Genomic DNA, 25,347 nt, shown 5'->3' on the forward strand with positions numbered 1-25,347 from the left:
AACATTGCATCTATTTCCCTGTTTGCATTGCATTCATTGTAAGAATATGATGAAAGGAAAGTAATTTAATCATGTGCATATAAGGATACCCGATTATCATTAATGGATACTAGTCTTGTCAGACTGATTACGTAATTAATAATCATCAAATGCTCATGTGGCTTTATTTACTGTATGTAGGCAAAACCACTGAAAAAGTGAAAGAGCACATCACACACTACAGATATTATATAGGGAAGACAAATAACCAGAGGGCAGATATTTTGTTTTACAGAACATTCACACTCACATTATGGGGTGGAGGGCTGGCAGACAATAAGCTCTGGTTCACACTGGTGCCGCAAATCAGTGCGATTTGCACCTCCGATTTATTTGCAGTTAACAGAGATCTACGCAATTTGCAATGGAACCGTAAAAAAGGAGCGCAGGAACCCTTTTCAAAGATCCTGCGACTTGCGTCGCGGCAATTTGAATGGTTCCATTGCCAACAATGGGGTGCGACTTGTCATGCAATTTGGAACTGTCAAATCGCACTAGTGTGAGTGAGGGTTTAATGCTCAAATGGAGAGAGGTCCCGTGGATCCACAGGCAAGATAAAATACCACCAAAAGGTTTAGTCCTGGTTCACGTATTTGCGATGAGGGAACCAGAGGGATTCACACTGACATCTCTGAACTGCTGCAGGTGTCAATGTAAAATTAACGACTCCCCCAGATCGGTTCACAGATTGGAGCAGAGTGTGAACTGTTGAATGGTGCAGGAATCGGATAGCATGGGTGTTTACCCATGCAATCCAATTCCAGTGCAGACCAAAAAAAGGGTCCTGCACCATTTTGGTGCGAATGCGAAGCAATTTCAGCCAAACAGTTTGTATGGCTGAATTTGCATTGCACAGACATCGCATGTGATCTGCGCAGCAATGTGATGCAAATCAAATGCGATGCCTGATCTGCACCGCAAGTGTGAGCACAGTCTTAAACTAAGACTTTGATTTGTTTTTATTTGTGTAAAGAAGGTGTAAGATTGTATGAAATTTGCATCAACTCAGTGAGGAAGGCATACAGGGAGGGATACAAGTCCTTTAGGAATTTCATCAAACTAATGTCTCGTGCACAAGAGTACGTGGGTAATGTTCTTTTAATCTTTGTAAAAATATTATGTAGTTATACTATGCACACTATTCATTATCTATACTTGAGGAAAGACTTGGAGAAATATTTGTAGATCATAGTTGACTCGAGGAGCAGCTAATTGAAGTGCTTGTGAATTTATATTTGATTAAGGGCTTGGTCACATGGGCGTACTGCCCCATACAGTGTGAAGAGCCATTTATTTTTGAGTACTAGCAATAAGCTGCATGCAGGCAGCACATATAAATAAACTGACATTCATTAGATGTATGGACTCTCCCCCACAGCAGTGTTTGATAGATACACAGTGACGGGTGCATGGACCGAGGCACAGAGACTCATCCAAGGTCCATAAAGACATGGATGAATGAGTTTGGGGTGGAGGAACTTGACCCAATAGAACATCTTTTGGATAAAATAGACCAGAGACTTTGAGCCAGGCGAAACATTCCCATAGACACACTCCTAAACCTTGTGGACAGCCTTCCTAGAAGAGTTGAAGCTCTTACAGTGGCAAAGGTTGTACCAACTCAATATTGAACGCTACGGACTAAGGCTGGGAGGCCACTAAAGTCAGGTGTCCTAATATTTTTGACAATATAGTGTATGTGTATACAAACAGGAAGTAAATCGTGGACACAAAAATTCAAAACGAACAACAGATTGCAAATGATAGTAGGACAAACCCCAAAACATTCTTCAAATATATTAATAGTAAAAAGGTCAGGTCTGAGCATGTAGGCCCTTTACAAAGTAATCTAGAGTGGGTGACTGTGGACAAAGAAAAAGCAAATTTATTAAATACATTCTTCATTTCTGTGTATACAAAGAAGCATGGGGGAGCTCAAGTCCATAATTGGGATTGTATTGACACAGCCCCAGATGATCCACAATGGCTCAAAAGTGATATGGTCCGAAATATTTAGACAGATTGAAGGTCGATAAAGCACCTGGACCAGATGGCATCCACCCACAGATCCTAAAAGAATTGAGCTCTGTCATTTCAAAGCCACCGTTTCTAATTTTTAGGGACTCATTAATGACAGGAATGGTACCACTGGATTGGCGCAGGGCCAATGTTGTGCCTATATTTAAAAAGGGAGCAAAGTCTTTACCAAGTAACTAAAGACCTGTTAGTTTAACTTCTCTAGTCGGGAAGATACTGGAGAGTTTAATAAAAAAGACCACATAGATGAGTTCTTGCTGGAAAATATTTTAAGCAACAGACAGCATGGATTCACGAAAGACAGAATTTGTCAAAGAAATCCGATTTATTTTTATGAAGCAGTAGTAAAACCTTGGACAAAGGGGTGGCTGTGGACGTGGTATACTTAGATTTTGCAAAAGAGTTTGACACAGTTCCCCACACATGACTAATGTGTAAGATAAAGTCTACAGGCTTGGAAATATCAGTTTGTAAATGGATAGAAAACTGGCTAAAAGACACCCCAAGGTTCAGTGTTGGGACCCTTACTTTTTAATATCTTTATAAAGGATATTGGGTCTGGGATTAAAAGTACCATTTCAGTCTTTGCAGTTGACACCAAACTATGCAGTAGAATAACGTCTAAATGGGTGACTGTGGCAGATGAGGTTTAATGTTGATAAATGTAAAGTTATGCACTTGGGGACTAAGAATATGCAAGCATCATGCATACTAGGGGGAGTACAACTGGGGGAATCCATAGTGCAGAAGGATCTGGGAGTTTTGGTAGATCATAAGCTCAACAACAGCATGCAATTCCAAGCTACAGTTTCTAAAGCGAGCAAAGTCCTTTCTTTTATTGAGAGGTATGGACTCCAGAGAGAGATATCATTTTGCCCCTGTACAAATCATTAGTAGGACCTCATCTGGAATATGCAGTTCAGTTTTTGGCACCAGTTCTCAAAAAGGATATCAGGGAACTGGAGAAACTGCAGGGCAACCAAACTGATAAGAGTCATGGAGGAGCTCAGCTATGAGGAAAGATTAGAGGAACTGAATTTATTCTCTTGAGAAGAGGAGAGGAAGGGAGGATATGCTCAATGTGTACAAATATATAGTGGATCCATATAGTGGACTTGATGTTGAGTTATTCGCTTTAAGGTCAAGACAGAGGACTCTTTACGCCTAGAGCAGGGGTAGGGAACCTTGGCTCTGCAGCTGTTTTGAAACTACAAATCCCATCATGACTCTGCCTCTAGGAGTCCTGCCTGTTATTGTTAGGGTCTTGCAATGTCTCATGGGACTTGTAGTTTCAAAACAGCTGGAGAGCCAAGGTTCCCTACCCCTGGCCTAGAGGAAAAGAGATTTAATCTCCAAATACAGAAAGGTTTCTTCACAGTAAGAGCTGTGAAAATGTGGAATAGACTCCCTCTAGAGGTGGTTCTGGCAAGCTCAGCAGATTGCTTTAAAAAAGGCCTGGATACTTTCCTAAATGTACATAATATAACTGGGTACTAACATTTATAGGTAAAGTTGATCCAGGGAAAATCCGATTGCCTCTTGGGGGTCAGGAAGGAATTTTTTCCTTGCTGTAGCAAATTGAATCATGCTTTGCTGGGGTTTTTTCGCTTTCCTCTGGATTGACTGTGGGTAAAGGATTGGGAATATGGGATTGTTTGATGTTATTTTTTATTTATTTATTTTTATTGTTGAACTAGATGGACTTGTGTCTTTTTTCAACCTGACTAACTCTGTAACTATCTATGTAACAAATAAAACAATACAACAATTATCCAGATAGTAAGTGCAAAAAGCCTAATTAAAGAAAATGTATGTGAAGCCAATGACACATCAAGATTCCACTGCAAAGTGTGGTCCCTAAAGCCTGGTAAACACAATAAAATTAGATTATCGGATAAATGATCAGATAATTTCAGACGAAAGCTGTGTACTAACAGATTATCGTACGATCACTTTGAAAGCAGTATTTTTTGTCCGATTTTCTGATTGTGTGCACGGGCCTCAATTCTAAATTCTCTGGTACATAGGGGGAGATTTACTAAAACTGGTGTAGCTCTGCATAATAACCAATCATCTTCTAGGTTTTATTGAAAAAGCTTAAGTGAACAAGTTGAAGTTACATGCGGATTGGTCATTATGTACAGCTGCCTCAGTTTTAGTAAATCCCCCCCATGCTGTATATAGCTATGAATATACTGAGAGCAGGCATACCTTGGAAGTAGCCTTTCCCACCTCAAAACGTTGATGGGGGAATTCCATATTTCAAATTTCCTTATTAAAGTTGTCTCAAGAAAGCCTGGAAATCCTGGTTACCTTAGCTGACTTCATACCAAAGGAATATCACTGCAAACGGACCCAGTCCTTAAAAGGCCATATTGTTGTCTGCAGTGGTAGTTTACCATTTCCTTACATACAAGTCCTATATATAGACTACAGCGATAACTTTTGCATGTATCTATTATCACCTGTGCCACGCCATATCAAAAGCGGGCAGGACTCCATGGCAAAACAGCTTATTTAGTTAAGTATTCTTGCTATATTTTCTAATATTATTTTTTATCTGTCATTACTTTTAAATGTTATACTTGCAAGTAGTTGTGTGATCTCTCTTTGAACATATCGAATACAACCCCAAAAACATAAGCTATCACATATTTGTGATAAAATAAGGGTACAGCAACACACCAGAATCCCAGACTCACTCAAGGCAGCTGAACAATCCCATTGTGTGTCTGTACCAAATCCACATGTGTACTCCCATATTCATTCAGCAAAAAAATTATATTTTTAACCTAAACATATTGGCCCTACTCCACAGAAGACTACTAGGCTGATTTACTAAAGGATATGAAAAATTTTCACACAATAAATTGTATGATAATTTACTTCAATTATCCAATCATGTGCAGATTAAGTATGTAACCAGGGATTTTCTCTTCACATGAATTGAAGTAAACCTTCACACAATTTATGGTGTAAACATTCTCAAATTCCTTAGTAAACCAGACTCATTGTTTCCATACACTGCACTAATGTTGGTCAACAAAGCTACAATGGCTGTATGCAGTGTGGAATAAGTGGTTCTATAATAAGCTATATTACATTTATGTTACATAGTTGGTAAAGTTGAAAAAAAGACACAAATCCATCAAGTCCAACCTGTGTGTGCGCTTTTATGTCAATATAACATTGTATATCCCTGTATGTTGTGATCATTTAGGTGAATATCTAATAGTTTTTTTTGAAATTATGTATGCTCCCTGCTGAAACCACTGCTTGTGGAAGAGAATTACATATTCTTTCCGCTCTTACCGTAAAGAACCCTCTACGCAGTTTCCAGTTAAATCGCTTTTCCTCTAATTTTAGTGAATAGCCAGAAGTCTTTTTAAATGCCATTTTCGCAGAAAAGTTTTATCTCTATTGTGGAGTCACCAGTACGGTATTTGTACATTGAAATAATATCCCCTCAAGCGTCTCTTCTCCAGAGAGAATAAGTTCAGTGCTTGTAATCTTTCCTCATAACTAAGATCCTCCAGTCACTTTATTAGCTTTGTTGCCCTTCTCTGTACTCTGTCCATTTCCAGGACATCCTTCCTGAGGACTGGAGCCCAGAACTGGATGGCATCCTCCAGGTGCGGCCAGACCAGAGTCTTGTAGAGCGGGAGAATTATTGTTTTATCTCTGGAGTTAATTCCCTTTTTAATGCATGCCAATATTCTATTGGCTTTGCTTGCAGCAGCTTGGCATTGCATTCCGCTGCCGAGCCTGTCATATACTAGGACCCCCATGTCCTTTTCCATCCTAGATTCCCCCAGAGGTCCCCCCCCCCCCCAGTGAGTAGATTGCATTTATGCTTTTGCCACCTAAATGCATTATTTTACATTTTTCTATATTAAACCTCATTTGCCATGTAGTTGCCCACCCCATTAATTTGTTCAGATCTTCTTACAAGGTTACCACATGCTGCGGAGAAGCCATTGTCCTGCTTAGCTTAGTATCCTCCGTAAATACTGAGATTGAGCTGTTTATCCCATCCTCCAGGTAATTTATGAACACATTAAATAGGATTGGTCCCAGGAAATAACCCCGCTTTCCACATTGTACCATTCTGAGTACTCCTTATTTAATACTACCCTCTGAACTCACCCTTGTAGCCAGTTATCAATCCAGGTACTCACCCTTTGGTCCATTCCGACAAACATTAGCTTGCATAGTAAACGTTTGTGGGGAACAGTATCAAATGCCTTTGCAAAATCCAGATACACTACGTCTACAGGCCTTCCTTCATCTAGATGGCAGCTCACCTCCTCAGAAGGTTAATAGATTTGTCTGGTGTTGTGGAAATTCTGTATGTTGTCAGATGTTCCCAAGTGTCAGTTTTGCTGCAATATGCTCATGCGAGTGTATTGCACATACAGACGTTGGTGGAAGACCATTGGCTGCGGAAACCTTCCCGTGGACATGGCAGATCTGCTTGCTCTTTTAGGGATGTTTGTTTACCTCATGGTGATTGCATTAATGCTCCTAGCAAACAGATCTGCGTACATGGGAACCATAGCATAAACATACGAAAATTCTGGCCCACTGAGCCATGATAGAGTACGGCTCACGTCATTGGTAGCGGTGGGAATGTGCACACAATCTTGTTCAGAGTAGTGTTCAAATTGTCTCAACAAGAAGCTGGCCGTATGGCTCTGCACATAACTGTCTGCACTTGACACTACTGGAATTATATTTGAATATATACATGTGTGTGAATTGTTCTTTTGAAAGAATACAAGTGTCTGATTGGCTGATTCTGAAGCCAACACCTGCCTTTGTTATTCATGTTTACAGTATAAATAAAAGCAGCAGATCATGCTAGAGAGGATTTGGCTAAGCTCAATGTGATACCAGCGTCTGTCTATGTTACTTGGAGATATACAAGCGTGCTTTCCCGGCATTATACAAGAGAGCTGTAAATTGTGCTTTTCAGCACAACGGAATTATTTGCTTATAAAGAGAAGCTTATAAAATTTCCATAACACTGGCAAGAACAATTCTTCATGAAACCATGCCGATTACTGCTAATGATACCATTTTCATTACTAAAATCTTGTATATAGTCCCTTATCATCCCCTCCAAGAGCTTGCATACTATATTGATGTTAGACTAACTGGTCTGTAGTTCTCAGGGATATATCTTCGTCCTTTTTTAAATATTGGTGCTACATTGGCTTTTCTCCAATCAGCTGGTACCATACTAGTCAGTAGACTGTTCTTAAAAATTAGGAACAACGGTCTGGCAATTACTTGACGGAGTTCCTTAAGGACCTTCGGATGCAAGCCATCTGATCCTGGAGACTTATTTGTGTTAAGTTTTTCAAGTCTGTTTCTGATTTTATCCTCGGCTAACCATGGGGGTACTTTCTGTGATGTGTCATGAGGCTAATATTGCAGTTTTGGTTACTGAAGCCCCCCCCCCCCCCCCGTTTCCCTCGTGAAGACTGAGGAGAAGAATACATTCAAAACCTTTGCCATCTCACCATCCTTTGTAACCAGAATCCCTTCATCATTCTTTATAGGACCAATATGATCTGTCCTCCCTCTTTTACAATTTATGTACTTAAAGAATTTCTTGGGATTTTTCTTACTCTCCTCCGCTATGTGCCTTTCGTGTTCTATCTTAGCTGCTCTGATTGCACTATTACATTTCTTATTGCATTCTTTGTACAGTTGGAATGCTGATGATGATCCCTCAGCCTTGTATTTTTTGAAGGCCATATCCTTTGCTTTATATGAATTTTTAAGTTTGGCGTTAAGCCACCCAGGGCTTTTATTAGCCCTTTTAAATGTATTACCCTTTCGGATGCATTGGCTAATACACTTATTTAATACACTCCTAAAGCACACCAATTTTTCCTTCTGTGTTCTTTGTTCCTAGGATTTTATCCCATTTAGTATCTTCTAGCAAGGAGCGTAGTTTCTGGAAGTCAGCTCTATTGAAATTCAGTGTTTTTGTATTCCCCTTATGTTTCCTATTTGTGAGATTTATGCTGAAACAAACTGACCTGTGATCGCTATTTCCCGAGTTGCCCTGTATTACTACATATGCGATCAAGTCTGTATTGTTAGTAATCAGTAGGTCTAGTAACGCATGGTTTCTTGTTGGTGCATTTACAATCTGACCCATGAAATTGTCCTGTAAGACATTTAGGAAATGGTGAGCCTTAGATGAATGCACAATTCCTTCCACCCAGTCTATGTCTGGATAATTAAAATCCCTCATTATAATGACACTTCCCATCCTTGCCGCCATTCCAAACTGTGAAAAGAGGTCTCCCCCTTCGGTTAGGGGGCATATAGCATACTCCCAGTATTACTTTCACCTCTGTTTCCTCCCTTTGTAAATCTACCCATAAGGATTCCACCTCTTCCCTTGCTCCATTAGTGATGTCATCCCTCACAGTCACCTGTATATCATTTTTGATATACAGGCATACCCCTCCCCCTTTTTTCCCTCCCTGTCCCTGTGATATAGGGAATACCCTTACATGGTTGCCAGCCAATCATGAGAGCTATTGAACCAGGTCTCTGAAATTCCCACAAAATCGAATTCCTCCTGATACAGTAGCATCTCCAGTTCTCCCATTGTGTCCGTCAGACTTCTGGCATTAGTGACCATGCCTCCTAGTTTTGTGCAGGCGCATACTCTCTCACTCATATATATATATATATATATACACATACACATACACACACACACACACACTAGCTGTTCTTGATGTACACTTAGCCATAGGGTGTCATGGATTAATATGCACTGACTCCACCAGCTATCCTAAAATAAGGCATACTTTCCCTATTTTTGAAATTATACAGGTGAATACCTTCTGTTCCATGAAGGCTCTACTGCTTTACTGGAAAACTCCTGAGTACCCATTGTCCCTTTTCACCATAACTTATGGTTATGTCTACGGCTCTATATTAGTCTGTGTTAGACACAAGCATATCTGGATGTACATAAAGGAGAGATTTACATTGTTCCACCCACTACACTGAAATGAGGAATAATTCCCTAATATCTGGGATATGTGATGGAATGTGACATGTGAATACCTTATTTTCCAAAAGGGATCAACTGTGCTACTATCCTAAATTTTAATTAGACTTTGTGTCACTTTACTACTCCTATAGTTTTAAAGTGATCGGAGGGACTGCCACTTTTGTTTCAAGTACACATACTCAAAAGGAAAACAAAACTGTTTTGGGTAGAGTTCTATAATTAAACATGTGCACCTAAAATTGACACTTACCCCTTTCTCTGTTGTTTCCCCTCCTATATTCTCATCCACATACCAGTCAGACTCCCATTCCCAGTGTGGTGAGGGGAGCTGGAAGCTGTCCAGTTGTTGATGTTTCAGACCAGTGACATCACTCCACTGCCAGCGATCACTGGGAAGAAGCTTTTCACAGAATCCATCCACTGGATTCCAGCGCTGTAAACATGGAGAAAAAGAAAACTGTAAATTTATCACTGTTAGGGCTTGTTCACACTAGTGGTGGATATGTGGTAAAACACTACTAATTCTCTGCCCATGCTAAGGTCAAAGACCTAAGAAATGACCCAAATTCACTGGGCAGTTGGACTTTTAAAATTATGTACAGTGTGTCCTGAAAAGGTGAACGTGATCCACCTGCCTACAGTGTACTTAGACACCTGAGCAATTGATTTGGGTTCTGTGAATAGTACAAAAAGTCTACTTTACCCTTTCCCATCATTTGGATCACTTAAGATAATATACTATGGCTTTGTTTCCTCTCTTAAAAAGGGTTTGAAAATAGGGGAGGAATCACCAATACCTAAGCCCGAAACCTAGTCATTCAGAATCTCAGATCTATTATAACAAGTAACCAGTCTGGGATAAAGGTATAGTGGGATTTCGTGAAGGTTAAATATCCTAAAAATAATTGTCCTTGTCCAACAGTGTACAAAAGAAAGACATGCCGAAATGCTGAATAGTCACTAAGCCCTGCAGTGGCCCTGGAGAGTAGGAATGAGCCCTAGAGCATTAGATCAATGTTGACTAGGAGTATCCTATGAGGAGACTTGCTCTGTCTGTGTTGCATGGCACCACCAAGAGGTTCTTAGCTATTAAGGACAGTAAAGAAAAACCTTGCCTTTTCCCAACCATAGGGATTCATGGATTACAACAGGCAGTAATGGGGTAGAAGGCAGAAAAAAAATATATATCACAAAACATAACGTGCCTAGACCCTGACCATCATCTTTTCCTCCAGGGAAAGGAGTTTTGAGACTTTCCCATGTACTTCCATGCAGTCAGGTTAGCATTAGACAGCAACTACGAAACCTACTTAGTCATTTACAGCTCTGCTATACCATGCATAGTAAATAACATTAACCTTATCAGTGTCCATCTGCAGCCTCGCCCAGTGTCATTGCAGCCTTATCATTTAGAAATTACCGCCGCCGAGATACACAGAGACGGATGTCTTGTGTACTCGGCTCCTCTCGCAGTCCCGCCCAGTCCCGCCCCTTGGCCCAGGTCCTATGATGGACAGAACACAGGTCCAATGGCGGGACTGGGCATGACTGCCAGCAGAGCCGAGCACACAGTATACTCAGCTATGTGTATATCAGCAGCGCTCGCTCCTCCAGACAGCGGGATCGGCGTATAACATGCACCTGCGACTTTCCCCTGATTTTAAGGGTAAAAAAGTGTGCGTTGTATATTACATACCCAAAGAGTAGCAATGTGCAAACAATATGCAAAAACAGAGATAGTCCTTGAGCTGTGATATTAATACTGGGTAGCATCCTTGTGATAGATATTCAGTTGATAGAATGATCTGACACCCCACCACATGATCAACAACGTGTAATTGCTTACCCGCCCACACAATGTGCCCACAGCAATTACCTATGTTTTGGTAGATGCGGTTTTATTATACTGCTAAAAATACTTGTTGTTGTCTTCCAATCATGGAATTTTAGTGGGTCAGCATAACTGCCAGGCAACCAGCATTTTTATACAAAGGACAACAACAGTTTTTCCTGGGTCACTGTCATGTCAGGTTTACTATTTGTCCCTGGCAGTGGAGCTTTAAAAACGTTTTTCTTCATAATTTGATGCTGTATAAAGAAAAATATATGAAATGTAGGTAAAGATGCTAAATCCAATTCCTCTTTCTTTATTGCAGATGAAGGCGAGATTTACTGCAGACACAGCTCACACGGCAGGCCTGCCACAGTGAGCAGTATTGAAAGGGACGTTCAGACTCCAGCAGAGTGCTACATTCCCATACAGGCTCCTGCAGAGTGCTACATTCCCATACAGGCTCCAGCAGAGTGCTACATGCCCATACAGGCTCCAGCAGAGTGCTACATGCCCATACAGGCTCCAGCAGAGTGCTACATGCCCATACAGGCTCCAGCAGAGTGCTACATTCCCATTCAAGCTCCAGCAGAAAGGGCCGTTCAGGCTCCAGCAGAGTGGGCCGTTCAGGCTCCAGCAGAGTGGGATGCCCACGTTTAGGCTCCAGCAGAGTGGGACGCCCACGTTCAGCCTCCAGAAGGGCGGGCCATTCAGACTCCAGGAGTGCCACAGTGTTTTTTTGCAGGCGTGTGTTGGACCAGCTATGAGGGGAGGTTGGAGGCTGATACCTTTTAGGCGTGTGTTGGACTGGCTATAAGGAGAGGTTGGAGGCCAATTTTTTTTTTTTTTTATCATCTGGTACAGTCGAACCAGCAATAAAACAGTGGCTGGAATAATATGAAATGTTTTCACAATAATTGGAAATAATCTTTTTGTGTGCTAGAGACTTTCTAAACCTAACACCAGTATCACTAAGAGCACCTAATGCCGCGTACACACGTAGCGGACTATCCGTCGGACTTACCGCCGGACTGTCCGAACGGGCTACTTGCCCACACGTGGCACTTTTTCAGCCGACTAATACGGCGTACTAAGTACGCCGGACTATCCGCCGTACTTTTGAAATGAACGGACTCGCCCACACACGCGGAGGAAAGTCCGCTCATTTTGACGTCGCTGGCCCCACCACCTGGTATGGACTTAAAGGGGAACTCCAACGCCCAAAAAAAATCAGCGTGGGGGTCCCCCCCAGGTTCACATCAGACCTTTGTCCGAGCATGCTACCCAGCCGGCCAGGAAAGGGGGGGGACGAGCGAGCGCCCCCCCCCCTCCTGAGCCGTACCAGGCCCCCCCACCCCAAAGCACCTTGTCCCCATGCTGATGAGGACAAGGGCCTCTTCCCGACAACCCTGGCCGTTGGTTGTCGGGGTCTGCGGGCGGGGGGGCTTATCGGAATCCGGGAGCCCCCTTTAATAAGGGGGCCCCCGGATACCGGCCCCCACCCTATGTGACTGAGTATGGGGTACAATGTACCCCTACCCATTCACCTGTAAAATAAAGTACAAAAAAACACAACACACAAGGGTTAAAATAGTTTATTGCACAGCTCCGGGTGTCTTCCATCTTCGGGGGTCTTCTCGCCAGACTCCTCCGCTATCTTCTTCTAGCTCTTTTACTAGCAGAGGAGCCCGGCTTTCTTCCTCGCCGCCGCCCTCTTCTTCCGACTTTGGGGGTCTTGTCCCCCTCTTCAGTTCTTCTGCCGGGCCACCGCCTGTAAAAGAGCTAGAAGAAGGCGCGGTGGCCCGGCAGAAGAACCGAAGAGGTCTTCTGTCGCCGCCGCCTTCTGTTCTTCTCTTCAGATGTTGCCTCGTCGCATCCTCCGCTCACAATGGCACCGACGCGATGCGCGGCGACTTATATAGGGACGTCACCGGATGATGTCCCCGCCTATTGTGATGTCACAGTCCCAGCATCCTCTGGGACTGTGACACCATAATGGGCGGGGACATCATCCGGTGACGTTCCTATATAAGTCACTGCGCGTCGCATCGATGCCATTGTGAGCGGAGGATGCGACAAGGCAACATCTGAAGAGAAGAAGAGAAGAACAGAAGGCGGCGGCGGCGACAGAAGACCGGGCCACCGCCTGTAAAAGAGCATTGAGGGCACGGGGCCTGGTACGGCTCAGGAGGGGGGGTGCTCGCTCGTCCCCACTTTCCTGGTCGGCCGGGTAGCGTGCTCAGACAAGGGTCTGATGTGGACCTGGGGGGGACCCCCACGCCGATTTTTTCGGCGTTGGGGTTCCCCTTTAATTCTATACCAGGTGACGGGGCCAGCAACGCGAAGGATGCGTCGCTGGCCCCGCCTACCTGGAGACGTGATCAAAATGAGAGGACTTTTCTCCAGGCGGGAAAAGTCAGCTCATTTCAAAAGTACGGCGGACTGGCATACACAAGGCCGGATTGTCCGTCGAAATGCAAGTCCGCCGGGAAGATTGGAGTGCAAAACGACTTTCTAAGTCCACCGTACTTTCGGGTAAAAAAAGTCAGCCGGAGGCTACACACGGGGGGATTGTCCGGCGGACTTGAGTTTGCCGGACTTTTCCACCCGATTGTTTGATCGTGTGTATGCGGCATAAGACTAATAGGCCCATACCCTGGAAACATTACATTAGAGGGACACAGAATACAATCATATGGGGTCTCACTGTGACCAAGCACAAGCCATAAGGAAGATCCAATGGGATCCTTGGGAGCGCTTTGTAGCTTCACTTATGAATGCAAATATATAACAAAAACATCTGTTTTCAAATTTTTAAACTAGTTTAGACACTCAATTTATTTCTTGCTATATATTTCTCAATTTGGAAACGTTAGTGTTAGGGATCGCACTTCGCAGAGGGGCCTTGACACGGCAGTGCGGCTTCACATATATTTGCATCCAATGTAAATTGTGGGAACAGTTTAGACTTTTTTCTTTATATTATGCTGGCTAGCTGGTAAGTATGCTGGGTAATTTTGTGTTTTGGATTGTTCTGTGAACTGCCATGCTTAAGCGCCAAATCAGTCTTTGTGTTGTGGTAAATGTGCATTACTGCAACCTATGTTAATACACGTTACAAGTATCAGTGTGTTGCAGTGCCATCCATCGTCAATGGTACCCCAACACATTGACCCAACGCACTTCCATCACACATGAAGTGCAACGCAACATAATGCAGATTAATTTACTACCATGCATTGTGGTGCATCATGGCAGAAGAAATTATGTATATACTTTATTGTTATATTGTGCAAAACATTTAATAAAATTAAATCAAAATAAATAGTGTGTGTAAGATTATTTTTTTTAATTTGTTCTAAACACAATGCACCGGAACACAGGTCTGATTCCAACCTTGTAGCATCTAGTCAGAGCAGGTGCAACTCCAATTACTGTTAAGCCAGCCATAGATGGTTAGATTTTCAACCTGTGTTTGCAGGAAAAAAAAAAATAGGTGAATTCCCCCATCAACACTGATGTTGATGGGGGAATCCATCCCGTGAAGCTATCAAATTCTCCTTGCGGGGAGAGCCACAGTGAATATTGCTAGTGGCTATAACCTCTGGCAATGATCTCATGAAAATCCAACAGGCTAGTTGTACCCAATCAGCTTGGGTTCAATCAGCCTGCCCATATATGGTTTGAATCTCAGCCAGTTCAGCAGGAACCACTTCACCTTACATTGAAGACTCAGTCCTCTCCCCTTTTTTTTTTTTTTTTTTTTTTAAGGGCCTGATCGAACCCAGAGGTAGGCGGGTGTAAATGGACATAAGACTGTGTACAGCTGCTTGTCCATAGGGATGAATGGACATTCCGATCAAGTCAGCTGTAAAAACTGATAGGTGGACATGATTGGAACGCCCATCTGAAAAGAGCATAAAAATAAAAAATAATTATATCATAATAAAAATTTTTTTTTTATAATGAACTGTTTCCCATCCTCCTTTCATGTGTGTACCACTGCCATATCCAATGTGCCACCTGATCTGTGGCCCGGGGACACGCGGTGCTAGATGTCTTTCCTGGGCCAAAAATACACAGTGTGGGATGCCACCTGTGCACAGGGGCCTGTTATGTCTGGAATAACAGCACAAGGTATCTACAGAGGCAAACTAAAGCCAGTCATACATGGATTCAAGTTCAGCAAGGATCAGGATCAGTGCAGCTACAACAATGGTCTTGGCATTATTCTTTTTCTGTGAGCATATCCCTATTTGGGAAAAATGATCCAAGTGACGCTACAGCCTCTTAATCACTTTTACAGATGGCAGAAGGGGGGCCTCCCCTCCCTCCACCTTTACTGGGCTTTCCTGTCCTATCGGGGAGCCCGGTAACCGATATAACCGCTCTAATCGCAATTACTGTGAAAGAGTTCCTTCCCCTCTTCTGTTACATTACTTTTGGTTTGATTAGAAGCCATTACTGGCTTGTACAGCATCTGTTAAAACTGATCTTGCTTTGATCACATGCTTTGGAGGCCAGAGGATAGATATGGGCACGACTGTCCCCAGATTTCTCTAAAAAACAGGATATGCCACAGCCAAAAAATAAAAGAATGTAACCGCCCCATACACCCATGCTCATGCACAAATGTAAACACGCATTTAGGTTCTGCATACTTATGTTAACACCGGTCGCACCACACAGAGGCGTAGCTTGAAGCTTATGGGCCCCAATGCAAAAGTTGACCTGGACCCCCCCTCATTACCATGCAGCACTTCCACTGTGCGTGCAGATACATCCACCGCAAGCCAAGATACTCAAAGTGGCTTAAGAGTTTTGAGTTCCCAGAGTTCCTCTTTACATCAGAGGACAGGGATCACCGCTGGAGAATCAGAGGGCAGGGACAAAAAAAAAAAAAAAACGCAGAGGCGATTAAATGCCACCAAAAGAAAGTTCTATTTGTGGAAAAAAATTACTTGAATGACCGCACAATTGTGCACAAATGTAACGCAGTGCCATATTGCAAAAAAAAATTGCATTGTCACAAAGGTGGGTAAATCTTCCGGAGGTCAACTGGTTAAATTAAAGGCCAACTCCAGGAAACGTTAAGATTGTCTCTTGCAGTGAGGCTGCACTTCAAGGGTCAGCTATTAATTTGGTCTAGGGGATATAAGATACGCTTTTACTTTCTTGATCCTCTACTCTCCCTGGATATTGCACTCCTCCATGCTCCTATAGTGGATTGTCCATCTGTGCCATTATGTCCAAGGCGACAAGACTTTAGATCAGGGGTCTCCAAACTTTCGAAGCAAAGGGCAAGTTTATTGTCCTTCAGACTTTCGGGGGACTGCATTGTGGCAATTGGGAGTTGAAAAAGCCCCAACGTCAGTGGGGAAAAAACAATGCCCCATTTTTCATGTCAGAAGGAAGACTTGTGTCCCATCATTGGTGTCATTAGGCCCCATTGTTGGTGTCACTGGGATAAATTGAGTTCTGTCATTGGGCCCCATTGTTGGTGTCATTGGGAAGAATTGTATCACTGTCCCACCATTGGTGTCATTAGACCCCATTGTTGTTGTCATCATTGGGAGGAATGGTGTCCCTGTCCCATCATTGGTGTCATTTAGAGAAATTGTGTTCTATTGTTTCTTGTCATTGGGAGGAATTGTGTCCCTGTCCCATCATTGGTGTCATTGGGAGAAAATATGCCCCATCATTGGTGTCACTGGGAGGAATTATAGCCCTTTGATGGAATCAGTGGATTAAATAGTGCCCCAAGAGCCAGATAAAAGCAAACAAAGGGCCACATTTGACCTCCGGGGTGCAGTTTTGAGACCACTGCCTTAGAACATTGGAGTACAGGGGCAAGATGCATGGGGACTTGTCTAGCAGAGCAGAAGAGCAGAGAATCAGGAAAGTAAATCTTCTTTTCCCTTTTCCCTACGTCCCTTAGCTATAAACAGGCAACTAACCCTTCCAGTGCAAGCATGACCCCACTGCAAGGGATAATGTTAGGGTGTATTGGTGTTGGGCTTTAAATAAGCATCTTTATAGGTGAGGAAAGTGCAGGGATGACTACATCAGCATGTTGTTGCTTCATCTCAAGTCTCATCTCAGACAGGACAATAATGCTGAGGCAAAGAATCCAATGTTCCTAATCTGTTTATTGGAATGTCTCCTCAAGCTGTTCTGACTTTACTCGCCAGGAATCTTTTCCTGCTCTATTTATCTTTCCTAGGAATCCCTGACCTACCACTCACTCCAAGCACACCCAAAAGACGTGAGGACCCTATTTCCCTATTTAAAAGGTCTCACACCAAGATGGTCGCTAAAGGTTATCAGAAGTTGCATCGTCGAATAAGACAGCTGTTCCCTCTGAGACACAGACGGAGACCATGAAGGGACAATTTCCCCTAAGAGAGTCTATCTGTGTAGTATCTATCTGTATAATGGCACGACACCACCTACTGGATGGAGGAAAGTGTGCACCTGCCTACAAATGAGTACAGTTCACATACATGGAATTCATTCATCAGTTCAATGTCCTGATAATAAGTGCAGTTCCCACAAGTGCTGCCTATCAGTGTCCACTAGTGCTGCCAATCAGTGTCCACTAGTGCTGCCAATCAGTGTCCACTAGTACTGCCAATCAGTGTCCACTAGTACTGCCAATCAGTGTCCACTAGTGCTGCCAATCAGTGTCCACTAGTGCTGCCAATCAGTGCCCATCAGTGTTGCCTACCAGTGCCCATCAGTGTTGCCTACCAGTGCCCATCAGTGTTGCCTACCAGTGCCCATCAGTGCCTCCTCATCAGTGTCACCTATCAGTGTTCATCATTGCCACCAAACTGATAAGAGGCATAGAGGAACTCGGCTATGAGGAAAGATTAGAGGAACTGAATTTATTCCCTCTTGAGAAGAGAAGATTAGGGGATATGATCAACATGTACACATATATAAGGGGTCCATATAGTGAACTTGGTGTTGAGTTATTCACTTTACGGTCAAGACAGAGGACAAGGGGGCACCCTTTATGCCTAGAGGAAAAGAGATTGCATCTCCAAATATGGAAATGTTTCTTCACAGTAAGCGTTGTGAAAATGTGGAATAGACTCCTTCCAGAGGTGGTTCTGGCCAGCTCAGCAGATTGCTTTAAAAAGGCCTGGATTATTTCCTAAATGTACATACTATAACTGTGTACTAACATTTATAGGTGGGGGGGGGGGGTGGGGGAGGAATTTTTTTCCCCTGCTGTAGAAACTAGAATCATGGTTTGCTGGGGTTTTTCGCCTTCATCTGAATCAACTGTGGCTATAGGATTGTGCATATGAGATTGTATAATATTATTTTTGTTATTTATTTTTATGGTTGAACTAGATGGACTTGTGTCTTTTTTCAACCAGACTAACCATGTAACTATCAGTGCCGCCTATCATTGCCACCCATCATAGCCCTTCAGTGCCACCTATAAGTGCCCATAAATGCAACCTATCGGTGCAGCCTCATCATCAGTGCTCTCCTTTGGTAAAAAAAAAAAAAAAAAACAGAAACAAAAAGACACAATAAGTGTATATTGATTGGTTTAAGCAAAAGTTATCGCGTCTACAAAATAGGAGATAGATTTATAGCATTTTTATTAATAATTTTTTTTATTATTAGTAATGGCGGCGATCTGTGATTTTTATCATGACTACGGCATTGCAGCAGACAGATCGGACACTTTTGACATTATTTTGGGACCATTGGCATTTATACAGCGATCAGTGCTATGAAAATGCACTGATTACTGTGTACATGTCACTGGGGTTAAACACTGGGGGGGCGATCAAAGGGTTAACTGTGTTCCCTCAGCATGTTCTAACTGGGGGGGGGGGGCTCACTAGAACATTATTATTTATGGTACTTGTAATAGCGCCACCAATTTACATGCCACTTTAGATATACAGTTGCAACAAAAAGTATGTGAACCCTTTTGGAATTATATGGATTTCTGCATAAATTGGTCAGAAAATGTGATCTGATCTTCATCTAAGTCACAACAATAGACAATCACGATCTGCTTAAACTAATAACACATAATTAAATGTTACCATGTTTTGATAGAACGTACCATGTAAACATTCACAGTGCAGGTGGAAAAAGTATGTGAACCCCATAGACTAATGAGAACTCCAAGAGCTAATTGGAGTGAGGTGTCAGCCAACTGGAGTCCAATCAATGAGATGAGATTGGAGGTGTTGGCTACCTCACCTATTAGTAGTGCCAACCCTGGATGTTGCGTTGTGTGGGAGGTGCTAGGAGAGGGAGGTGCTAGGAGAGGGAGCCTGCAGCTGTCACCTGCGCCCTGCCCCTGAGCATAGTGCCCAGGTCATGTGTGCCCCCCCCCCCCTCTTGGCCCTGGTTCCAGTGATATGTTCCATTGATCTACTGAACATCCTTCCCCCGTCCATAGATCGCCTGCTCTGTATGTACAATCACTCATGCCCCATACTTGGGGAAAAGGAAAAATTGGAACAAAAGGGGGTAAAATGGAAATATGGCACTTTGTCTCAGCCCCCAGCACATTCTACCATCTGATATGGAATTGTCCCAATATTCAAACATACTGGCTTCAAGTTGTCCACTTCCTACACAATAAAATTGGGGTCTCCTGTAGTCCTGGACCTGAAACTTTGTCTGCCGGGCTTATTGCTGGATGTAGAGGTAGACAAATTTCTGGCCACATTTATGTATGAGACTCTCTTTTTGGCACAAAAGGTTGTGGCCCGGACTTGGATGCAGGCATTAAACTCCACAATTCAGAACTGGAAAAAGGATGTCAATGATACTCTACAATTTAAGAAACTGATCTATACCCATAGAGGGTGCCCACTCAAGTATTCCAGAGTGTGGGATAGGTGGTTGGGAGGTGGCGAGACCTGTACTTAACTGAAATATGTGCATATGCTGATTACATCATGCCCCAGGGATGGTACCATTAGGCAACAGTGTCACCTCCCCATTTTCATGGAAGGTTATGTCCCAGTAGCCAGGAGCCGAAAATAAATGTTGCCATATAAATGTGTTATTTTCCCAATCTGAATTAATTGGATCGATGAGACCGTGTCAAATGTGTTTCTTATTATCATATTTGACATGTGTATCTAAACTTGTTGTAATATGTGCATTTCCTCTCAATAAAGTTGTTTTTTTTTCAATTTAAAGAAAAAGTGAAGGACGCGTCATCCTAGACAGATGTCACTGAAACAAAGGTTTCTATTGGAAAATTTCCCCCTTCCTTGATTTCCGTTTTGGTGACAACTCAACACGCTGGATTTTTGCTAATTTTCAGCCCATGACAGGAGGTCACCAGAACAGAGGCAAAAAAGTAAATTTCACTACCACACTAAGCAATAAAATTACTCTATCCACAACTAGAGATGTGAAGGCCCGGGAAAAAAAATAAAAAATTGTCCCCGTTTTTTTCCTGAAGGCTTTTTTGTTTTTTTCCCAAAAATGTGAAAAAATAATAAAATTGTGGAATATTTTATTTTAACATGATGAATAAAATATTTTAAGACAGGGTGTTTAAATATTTTCCCAAATCATTTCTAAAAAATAAAAATGTACAATATCAGATTATTCTAATTTCTGTTCTCTGAGTGAGGACAAGCAAGTCCTAGGTAACAAACTGAACCCTCCAATGCAAGAACAGTATGCATTTCTTCCTTTAGGAGGTGCTATGCTGCTATTGTAACAAGAAAAAGGTTTCAGTTTTGCTTTTGCATATTAGTGGGTGTGTTTGGTTTGTTCTGTCATCTTCACTAGGCCTCAAAAGCATTGGAAGAAAATAAAGAGCAACAAAAAGGACGTGAAAGTATATACTTAATTTAAAAATGTAAGCGTTTACATTTATCCAATTCTGAATCATTTAGCTACATTAGTTTATCTTTATAAACGTTTGTGTAAATAATAATTTAATTACCAGTAATCTGGTTGTTCCCCCACCCCCACACACAACCATAGATTAGTGTCTTCTTGCAAAGTAGTCATTTTTTCTTGTTTTTAAATTTCTTACTCCCCTTCAGAAAAATGGTGAGACCAATATCTTGCATATGGAGGCATTTTCACATTACAAGTTCTTCTGAAAAGAAAAATGTGATTTTCAAATATTGTCAGATGAAATATGCATTTCCAAATGCTACCAGGATGACAAAACACATTCTTGTATGTAACAAGTGTCCTGTAGATATTAAAAAATCCTTCAGGGATCGAAGTGAAGAGGATAACAATGATGGCACTGCACATAGTTTTTCTCAACGTTCTCGTAACAGAATGACTTTCAATCTTAAAAAGACAAAAAGTGCTAATGTAGCATTTTTTTACATTTTTCTGAAAATTTCCATTTTTTCCCCCAAAAAAACTGAGAAAAACTATTTATTTTTCCCAGCTCCAAAATTTCCGGAAATTTTACATCTCTATCCACAAAAAAAAAAAAAAAAAAAAAAAAAAAAAAAGGCTTCTACTGACTGTTCCTCGTGTTCTGCCTGTAGGACAAATGGTTCCTTGGGAAAAAGTACCATCTGACACGCTCGGCACACAGAGCAAGTTGCATGGGGCTGGGCTGTGTTACAAATTGCTCTAAAGCAAGAGGCTCTACATTGAGGGATTGAGAAAAGGGAACATAAAGCATGTTTACACCTATAATTCACAAGTGCTCTCTTTTAAAATAAATCTGGCTTGAGCTAAAGCAGGATATATCACAGAACAAAAGTAGTATGATTCCTGCTGAACAGGCTGACTTTTGGTCCGTGTGTACTGCGGTCTGTCTAACAGACAAGTCTAGCAACTGGTTTCTGTTGAATGGTCATGCTGAAAAACCAGCATTTGATCAGCGCTTGCAGCCAATGATTGCAAGCCATTCTTACAGTAAGCAGAAGACACTAAATCTGGCACAGAAGTTTTTCTGGCTCATAAATGTCATGGCTAACATCAATAGCAAGGAGGCAACAATGGAGCGACACACCAAATATTTGAGCAATAAGGCCTTCATAGGACAATATGTTAAAATTCCAAAAAAAATAAAATAAAACATTTTTCTCCAGGTAACAGAACCACCTATATGACATGGGCCTAAGAACAGTAACCAATCAGATTTTACAATTATGCAATTTGCATAACTTAAAGAGGAGTCCCCCAGGGTCCAGCGATGCGTGGGAACAAAGCCCCGCTCGTTCCCACCTCTGCTTGGTGGTGCCGGCATTCTAACTGTGGGCACCCGGCTGTGGCTTCACAGCTGGGCACCCACTGCCCATGCGCGAGCGGAGCCGTGCACCTTGATTGGCTGCGCAGTCATCTGGGACCTGTCACGTATCCCAGATGACTGACAGGAGGGAGGGGGGAAGAGCTGAGCCCTTCCTGCACCAAGGGGAAGTGATGTCACCAGCCCGGGCACTGAAGGAGGCAGACTACGAGGGACCCCCTAGCAACAGGCATTTAGAGGTGAGCTAAAAAAAAAAATTCCAAATATATATATATATATATATATATATATATATATATATTTTTTTTTTTTTTTTTTATGTGCAATACAACTTTTTTAATCTTTAAAAAGATACAGACAATTCTTGTAGTAACTGCTATTAACTGGCAGTGCTATTTTAATAAAATAACAAAACATAATTACTCTCATCATACCTGATTCTCATAAGTCTCTTCTTGATATCGGATGGGAAGATCACTGGTGTGCACATATACATAGACCTGATGGTTGGAGGCAATGCCCCAGCAACATGCTTGTACAGCAGACAGACGTTTGAACTCCTGTTGATCATCTTTACATAGTTCCCACTGCTGTCCATCTGTAGAAAGTGTGTGTACTTTGCCCCAAATATCTGCCGCCCATAGCACAGTATTAGACATTCTGATGCCTGAAAGAAAGAGCACAAAGTAGGTGCGACATAGACAAAAAAATGGCCACATGTACACTAGTGCTTTCACTGGTGTGCATCAATTATCTGGAAGGTAGAACAGGTTTAATTTTGTAATCTGTCACACAGAGATTACCACGATTTCACCCCTCCTCAGTCCAGCAAAACCTCAAAAAAAAAAAAAGTAGGGGGGTGTGCAGACTCCGACCTCATCTCCCAAAAAAGCACTGGGATTTTAGGAACAAATCAAAACATAAAACCATAATTCACTCAAACATCAGGGTTACAGCACCATTAGCCCCATCCCCCCTTGATACATATAGAAAAAGGAGAGTGCTTGGCAGCCTTGTGAGTGATCTCTGATACAGAAGATTGCTCCATAAATAGAAATGGTCTCTGCTGAAATAAAACAAGACTTTGCAGGATACACTTACCCTGTAACAGCTCTTGTTAAAAGGAGATAGGAAATGAACATTTGTACTGTGTATACCGGTTCAATTTGCTTAAAAGGAAAACTCTCACTTCATTTTTTTTTTTTTTTATGTTCTGTCCCCCAGGGGGCAAAGTACATGTAATAATTACCCCCGTGTTCCCATGTGCTTTGCAAGCCTAGCTATGAGGTCAGACAAGGTACTCCCTCCGTGCCCATTCAACAACTTGGCTATCAAGGAGACAGCTTAATAACCAGTACTTGTCTTGGCTCCAAGTACTTGCCCAAGATAAGTGCCAACAAGAGGAATGCAGAAAGAAGGGGGAGGTGTGTCAGTCTTCAATCCCCTTACCAATTGATTCAGGGAATTACTTGGAGCTAAGCCAGTATTTTAGCAGCAATGTCCTTGCTAGCCATGTTGCCACAGGGGAAGTGGGGCCCCCTATCCAACCTCATAGCTAGGTTTACAAAGTATGTGGGACTATTGGTGTAAGTAGCTGTTTAATGATTAGTCCCCCAGGGGACAAAATACATGTATTTATTTGTCCCCTGGGGACAAACCACTAAAAAAATTTAAGTGACAGATCCTGAAAACATGCTAGCTTGTCTTTTATGTTTCATGAAGAATGAAATGGACTCTGGACTAGCCCTCAAGTGAAGAGCTGTGAATTCTTTCCGGATGCACCTGAAGAAGGGGGGAGTCCATTGCCCTGAAACGTGTTGGCTTGATGTGCATGTTTACATTTTTAATAGATGTTTTGAGAATCCTACCTCAAGACTTGCAATTTTATGGACACCGGGCGCCCCTTCCTCTTCACCCAAGTCTTCCCACTGAAACAATTACATGGTCATACCAGAGGGGCAGAAAGCCCAAGCCCCCCAGAGGGTCCACCACCATTCATGGTTGGGCTCAACCCACTGGAAGGGATTCCTTCCTCATTGCCGACGGTGCCCCCAACCCTCAACTAGTGACCTGTCCAGTCATTCCAGTATGGTCTTCAGCCCACACCAGATCCCAGCTGTGAGCAGACACCGTGTGATATCTGTTATTACCCCGCAAATCCTTTCCAATGCCCTACTCTGACTTTACTACTGAAGGCTGGACTTTTTTATTTTGTGATGGCAAAGCCCTGCCAAGTGTCATTTTCCTGTCCAATCAGACTACTGCAGAGGCCATTCGCGGCTTTCTTACTGGATAGAGCAGGGACAGCAGGCAGGGCTTAGCTACAAAGTCAGAAAAAGTCAGATCACAACGGCGTCTTCAGTAGGACATCCTGCATTTACCCAAACATAAAGTAAATGTGATCACATACATTGTGTACATCGCAACATAATATCCACCCTGAGGATCATTCCTACATCATGGCTGCCATCTGGACCTGCTTTCCAAAGGACAAGAGGAATATTTAAAGTTCCCTCCTGGAAATGCTGACAGTCCTGAAGTGACAACACTGCCCAGTACAAAGTCAATGATATCATGTCTCATAGTAGGGATATATAAAGTGTATTGGCAGGCAGCAGTGCAGTCTATAGGCTGCTCATAAAAGGAGCTCCTTCATTTCCTAGCACATGGCTGTCACTGAACACACTCAGCTTACCTGCCCGTCAGTGACTGCTCCCGGGGACACGTACAACACCTCTCCCCCCGCAGGTCACCCCGACACTCATTGGAGATGTTGACACACTGGAGCCACTGTTGTGAAACTAATCCTCTGATTGGCTCAGCCACGGAGAAGGCAACGCAGTTAGAACCTACGTCTCCTATTGGTGGCTGCTGTAAAGGAAGGGCGGAAAATGAGCCGCTATTGGTCGCAGAGATTCCACGTCAGTGTAGATGACAACACAGCAGTAAAGTATGGCTGTGTATTGGTGTGGAGCGATGTGTGAGGGGAAACACATTACTGTGCTCTACGCTACTGTTTCCTCACTCACCTGACACGTCCATGTCATATACAAGTCCTGTGATAGTTAACACGTGATTCATGTAAGATGCACAGAGGACACTCGAGGCTGCACCTTTAACCTTTATTCCTCACACATTTGACAATAAAATCATATTTTTTCCTAAATG

General features: G+C 42.6%; 1 protein-coding gene across 2 annotated transcripts in view; it reads right to left on the reverse strand.

Annotated features, from left to right (window-relative positions):
* TECPR1 (tectonin beta-propeller repeat containing 1) overlaps window positions 1-25,055 on the reverse strand; it is a 147,012-nt gene extending 121,957 nt beyond the window's left edge. Inside the window, exons 1-3 of one of the 2 annotated variants that reach the window (XM_077449041.1) lie at window positions 24,875-25,055; window positions 22,614-22,846; window positions 9,372-9,554 (exon numbers count right to left, since the gene is read on the reverse strand). In XM_077449041.1, the coding sequence (XP_077305167.1) occupies window positions 9,372-9,554; window positions 22,614-22,838 (408 nt within the window). In that variant the 5' untranslated portion in view covers window positions 22,839-22,846; window positions 24,875-25,055. The remainder of the gene's footprint in view (window positions 1-9,371; window positions 9,555-22,613; window positions 22,847-24,874) is intronic. The other variant, XM_077449042.1, reaches the window with a different exon arrangement.
* Window positions 25,056-25,347: the final 292 nt, after the last annotated feature.

This window comes from Lithobates pipiens, unplaced genomic scaffold (genome assembly GCF_037356315.1).
Source record: "Lithobates pipiens isolate NorthernLeopardFrog02 unplaced genomic scaffold, aLitPip1_a1.2 Scaffold_22, whole genome shotgun sequence".
NCBI classification, from domain to species: domain Eukaryota; kingdom Metazoa; phylum Chordata; class Amphibia; order Anura; family Ranidae; genus Lithobates; species Lithobates pipiens.